The 6,149-nt window shown below is 43.3% G+C and overlaps 1 protein-coding gene across 2 annotated transcripts; it reads right to left on the minus strand.

The window, feature by feature from the left end:
• Nucleotides 1-928: 928 nt before the first annotated feature.
• Nucleotides 929-5,766, minus strand: LOC100274158 (Pectin acetylesterase 5). 2 transcript variants are annotated; one of them, XM_008656407.3, is made up of 12 exons: nt 5,408-5,766; nt 5,163-5,245; nt 4,785-4,914; nt 4,291-4,370; nt 4,122-4,211; nt 3,446-3,570; nt 2,534-2,582; nt 2,390-2,440; nt 2,218-2,295; nt 2,014-2,119; nt 1,760-1,905; nt 929-1,622 (listed from the first exon to the last, which is right to left on the minus strand). In XM_008656407.3, exons 1-12 carry the CDS (start codon nt 5,637-5,639, stop codon nt 1,500-1,502), a joined length of 1,293 nt encoding a protein of 430 aa, XP_008654629.1. In that variant the 5' UTR covers nt 5,640-5,766; the 3' UTR covers nt 929-1,499. The 2 variants fall into 2 exon arrangements, with proteins under 2 accessions (XP_008654629.1, NP_001347475.1); NM_001360546.1 differs by having other exon boundaries at nt 1,431-1,622; nt 2,522-2,582; nt 5,408-5,750.
• Nucleotides 5,767-6,149: the final 383 nt, after the last annotated feature.

Here is a 6,149-nt window from a genome sequence, read left to right on the forward strand (position 1 = left end):
AAAACGATCACTAGTGTCGCTAGATATAACAACTCAATGATGAGCAAGGGATCTTTCATTTGACTTACTAGGGTGTATATTAGGGTGTATATTAGTTTGGAAAGCCATAATATTTGTCCTAAAGTCAAGCAAGCTCTATTTATAAGGTCCTAAGAGACAACTAATTGTTTTTCCTCTAGCCTATTAGTAATGTCCTCTAGCCTTTTAGTAATGTCATCTAGCCTTTTTTTTCCTTCTATCATTTTTCATGTGTGCTAACTCTAAAGTGCCCCCTCACACTTGTGCGTATAAGTTAGCATTTTCAAAAACATATATGGGGACATATTGTGTGCAATAACTCATATCTATGCAATCGTGCAATCAACCAATATGAGACGTTCATTCTATATCTGGCGATAGCTATTTCAGGGGTAGTTTGGCAAATTTCAACGGTGTGTGAGGTGGAAGGATATAAATATAAAACAACAGTTACCATTGGATACAGAGTTAATGTCTCAGATTTGTTGATCGTACGATTGCACCCATATAAGTGATTGCACATGGTATTTCCCTTAATAACTATTCTGAACTTTGAGTTCATTTAGCTCTGTTGTGTCTTGATCAACAAAAATAAAATGTCCTAATTATACCTTTATCTGGATCCCTTATTTTTTTTTCATCCTTCCTCTTTTAGGTTGAGCACTTGGTTATTCTTTATGGTCATTATCATCTTCCTTATAGTTGCCAGTCTCGCTCAATATTGAATATAACCTTAATCTACGACATTTAGGAATCTACGACACTTGGCTAGTTATCTAAATTATCACTAGCTCATACACTAATTGTGGTGCGTGTGGAGATTCAGGACACGAGAAACCTTAGGGCGTGTTTGGTTGCGGTGGATCAAAGAGAATTGAAAGAGATTAAATCTTTTCTAATCAAAATCAAATAAGAAGGGATTCAATCCACCGTAATCCTTTCATAGTTCATATCCGGATGAAACGGAACAAGACCTAAGGAGAATCATCCTCGACAACTTGGGATCCACAACAGGTTTGCCACATTACTTTCAGGAGCACTAGTACTACTACCTCGACTCATCCGGATTCTACAGTGCCAGGAAGCCTCATTTCCACAAGTCTACCCTGACCGGCAGTCGGTTCTTCTCAGCAAAGCCGGGCGGGTTGCCCTCGTAAAGTCAGTGCTCGATAGCATGGCGACATTCATGTCGGCAATAACGCTGCCGCAGGGCGTCATTGGTCAACAGGAGAGCCAATGACAGGCCTTTTTCGTGGTCTGGCAAACCCAAGACTAGCGAAGCATGCTGCCTGGTCTCCTGGGTAGTGTCCCGAAAAAACCGCGATCTAAAAAAAGGGGGGGCTTGGCAACTGTGAACTCAAGGCTGCTTCTCAAGCTTCTCCGTCGACTCCACCAATCGGGTAAAATGATTTATAATAACAAGTTTATATTTTTTTTCTGATTTTACAACAAAATCATAGCGGAAGAAGAGAGATAAAATTTCATATCTTGAAAGGCCTTGCGAAGACCAAGTTGTGGCACGTCGGGTTGCAGGGGTATTCGCAATCTATCTCCTTCACCTCTCTTCTGTCAAAGAACCAGTCTCCAACTGCTTCTGCAATGCTCTGTTCACCGAAAGATATATATATATAGAGAGAGAAAATACTAAGATTGGAATGGCAGAAGAAGTATCCCAGAAAATGAGATCAAAAGTTCGAGATAAGATCGTTCTCACCAAGTTCGTATACGACTGTTACAGTACCTTATTGTTGACTCTGGGGGAAGTTGGAGAGTGCCAAGTCAACGAGTTCAGCGACTGACAATGAACAAAGCACGAGTTGATATAAAATCCCCAGCCCCTTTTCTGCTTAGCTTCACTTATAGCGTCATGCAGTTCTTTCCTGAAACCTGCAATTTTTTCGGATGGGGCATGGACAAAACATGTCCATGGATTCAGGTCTCAGGAAGCTAGATAAGTTAGCAAGAAAATGAATGTTACATGCAGGGCGAACCAACCTTGGAGAATTCCAAGTTGTTTAGGGCTGCACTTGCTAATATCCAATCTGCAGTCCAGCCATGAATGTTGAGGGTCAGATGCTTCTGGAGCCAACGCATGTTGTACCTGAAACATTAAATCTTCAAGCATGGGTATGTTGGAACTGACATTTTTAACACAAAAAAGTAGGACAGTCCGAAATTTGATGGATATGGCAAGGGTACCTGCCAGGCATCATATGCTGGATTAAGAACGAAAACTGGGTTGACAATGTGCTTCACAACTTCACGTGGAAAGAAACACTGGAACACAGTGTAAGTGGCAGTTTTAGAATATCATACTATGACAGTGAGTGATGATGCTACTGTGACTAATTATTGAAGATTAAGTGCTAACCTGGCCTGCGTCCATGTTTGAGTTACAATGCGAAAACCTTTCCCTTAGACCCTGAAACAAAGGATTCAGAAAAGAAACATGAAGACTGGGAACAGAGAAAATGGTGGTAGCATGTCATAGAGGGAAAGAAACCTGAAGGCGCACAATATCACTGTAGAAAGAGTGCATTGTCCTCCTCCCAGAAATGTCTTCTCTGTTATTGAAGAACAAAGCAAGGAATTAGATAGGAACATAGTACACAGCATAGTGGTACAATTCCCATTTCCCACTTTTTTATATTTACTGAAGATAATATCTCATTCCTGACTGGTAACAGGCATGTAACAGACCTGAAATTCGGTGCTCACTGACTGGCATTTGAAAATGTTAAATGACCAAGTAAGATATATGATTGTTGACAACTTTAAGGTAAGGTTCCTGACATTCAAATATGCATCTAAAAACTCGACCTGTGGGGGTAAGACAGCCCCCGGGCATTGTATTAAGAATAATACCTTCTCACACAGGTCGAGAAAACCCCCGAACCCCTGCCCCACCCATACACAGCGGCATCGAAGCCCATGTGAGAATGACCACGACCGGGGCTGAGCCTTAGACCTGTGCTTTGGCGTAGGGACAAACGAGAGATTTTTTTAACCACAGCCTGAAATTCGCTCCTACGGGGAGTCGAACCAGGACCCGAGGAGTGCTACTCAGACCACCTAACCAACTCAGCTAGAGGCCCTTTCGCCATTCAAATACGCATCTAACTATTGAAATTTTTTCTGGTGACATTGAATGCCGTGAGGTACAAGTACTTCAGAGTTCAAACTATGGTCCCATTTTCTGGTCTTACAGTGACTTCTGGCTTCTCTAAATGTCTAAATTAGACTGATTAGTAATCCTTTCATTTCCCGACACGAGGAGTTTATGGAACCTTAATTCACATTATCAATAGGAGTAGAGTAACAACTTAACAAGACATGCATGTGAAAGGATAAACCACACAACACAGGTGATAAAAAATAAATGGCAAAATGTATAATATCAGTCACAGTATGCAATAGAGAGACATACACATCAAGGAAAAAACCACCATCCGCGAGACACTTAACCCTAGAATCCTTTGGTAGTAGCGCACGAAAAGAATCACAGTGAATGTAAGTGGCTAGTCCACCAGCAGAGCATCCTGTTAGGAAAGCCTGAAAGCTGAAATAGAATATCAGCATCACACTATCAGTACAGTGGTTTATAATTACTTTATATGGGCAAAGATGAAATTAGTATGCAATCAAGATTATACATTCCTGATCACACCTAGAACTAAAATTGCAAGCGGATACAATTATACAACATACTACTATTGGCAATAAAATCATCAATGTAAAGCATCCAAAATATTCGTCCTTCACTAATTCATATACTATTAGTTAATGATAGAGAGAAACTTAGGGTGTGTTTGGTTGCGAGACAGCCAGAGACAGACATGTCCTTCGGTGTCCCCTCTCATTCGTCCAATTTTGACGGACAACTGGGATAAAATTAGGATGATCATGTTCCAACCCCTGACCCTGAACCAAACAACCTTATCTAAAGGATTGTCTCATCCTATCCCGTACTCTCGTCCCGCTCCTGCCATTGCAACCAAACATACCCTTAGAGTGAATGCCAAAGTAAATGAGACTAGTACTATTGTAATACATACAATTTTTCCCTTAAGAAAAGGCAATTGATTCTACTTGCAAGGAATGACCTGTTTAGCATTCCTGAGCCCCTTAACTACAAGTTCGTTCATAACTGCTTCCCAGATACGCTGGCCTCTGAAGAAGAATCGTGTACCATTCTGCGCGAATTCAAAGAATAAGAATTGTTATGCTTACCTAGTATTAAACATAGTTTGCTGGAAAATAAGCAAATCAGACCTGCAATTCATCTTTTACATCCCCAGAGAATGATGCCCCGTCGCAATATCTTATCTTCACTTTATTCCAATTGTAAAAATCTGCAAATGACAGCAGAGCAATTGGACATATTAATATACTATTACGACATAATACAACAAGATGATCTTTAATTGCTGATCAGGAGTTAACTGTTTGCAGCGAGAAATTAAGACAGTTGAAAGCATGTAAATACCACAGGGGGCGCCTGTATTCATGAATACTAACAGTTTCCTACATTGTAGTGAAATATGATCCAATTGGTTTAATATGCAAAATAGCAATTCAAGGATGGTTAGAAATTAGATGAGGACTTTATGCTTCTAAAAAGTCTAAATTGTACAGTCAAACCTATTTGCAGGCACAACTACCCAATTGTGAAGACATTACTAATGGGTGTAGTGTTGCAATTTAGACACAAATACATAATCAACAATAAAGGTAACAAACACTAGAGAGATGGGAAACTTCAATACCGGGATTCTGAGATTTGTCATCGCTCAAGATCCCTGTAAACTCAACCTGGCCTTCCATGTACCGGGATGATCCCAACATTGATCTCTGACGTGAGGCACATGATTTGAGATTACGACACCAGCCTCCACCCTAAAGGTTGCAAAAAAAAAAAAAAGAGAGAAGCTATAGGATGTTTTGTTTAAGAAATGGGTTGGCACGTCATCTTCTTACTCCTCAAATTTTTTGTTAAAGGAGTGGTGCTTATCACAGCATTGCTACGGAACCTGATGCGTGCTTGGAATTGAAATCTACAACGCATGCATGGTTCAAACGAGCTTCGAGACCCAAGGCGCACGAGCTCGTATCGAAACGTGATATCGATCGGGAACATCACCTACCTCCAAGTGGATTAGCCAGCTCCGCGATCCACTCCCAGACCCTCCCTGCAGATGGTACCCGGGCGCGCTCCCATCCAAGCACACTGCGAAAACCAGAGCAGAGACCCGACTCAGATCCCGAGGCCGATTCCTGGTCGGGAAGTACTCGGGGCACCGTACGTGCGCGAGTACGAACGGACGGACGGCCGTTCGAAATTTGAAATTGAGAATTGAAAGCAAGGACGTGTTGTGAGCCGGGAACTCACGCGCGCCCTTCTCGCTGGCGCGGCGGACGAGGGTGAGTCCGACGAGGGCGGGGCCGCGGCGGCCACTGGACGCAGGGAATACTATGGAGGCGTAGCTGGAGAGCGCGAGGAGCAAAGCGGTCGCGAGCAGCGCGACGGCGAAGGTGGCCCCGACCGCGCCGGCCCGGCCCCGGCGCCTCCACCACAGGCGCAGGTGGTGCGAGGCCGGGGCCGACGGTGGCGGCGGCGGCATGGTCGGGGCAGGGCAGGGCAGGGCAGCGCAGGATCTGATGCGGACTGCGGACGGCTGGGCTGCAGCCTGCAGGCAGGCGGTACCGCGGTAGTGGAGTGCAGAGTGCTCGTGTCGTGCTGTGCCCCCTGCGGTTGGTGGTGGCAGCGCGTGCCCCGTTTTTATACTGGGCTGGGTCGCTTTTGCTTGGGCCTTTTGGTCCAACTGTCCGTTCTTCGTCATTTCCCAGAGTATCACTGTAGTTCATCTTTTAAAAAAACCTTTTTTCTCGACTGAACTGGAGGGATCAAAGCCCCTGCAGAAATTTATTAAAACGACAAAGAGTTACAGAGAAACAAAGCAACAAAACAGCAAAGCTAAAAAAGTTTTCAGTCAACGAATTGAGGGGGAAAAAATAAGGACATGGGAACAGACAGCTTTTGTATCCACAAATCCAAAAAACTTGGAAATTTGGCTTTTGCCCTCAAATAAACCAGTTTCGACTCTTTATTGAAAGTTTCCTTCAACCCTTTT

Source organism: Zea mays, chromosome 8 (genome assembly GCF_902167145.1).
Source record: "Zea mays cultivar B73 chromosome 8, Zm-B73-REFERENCE-NAM-5.0, whole genome shotgun sequence".
Taxonomy (NCBI): domain Eukaryota; kingdom Viridiplantae; phylum Streptophyta; class Magnoliopsida; order Poales; family Poaceae; genus Zea; species Zea mays.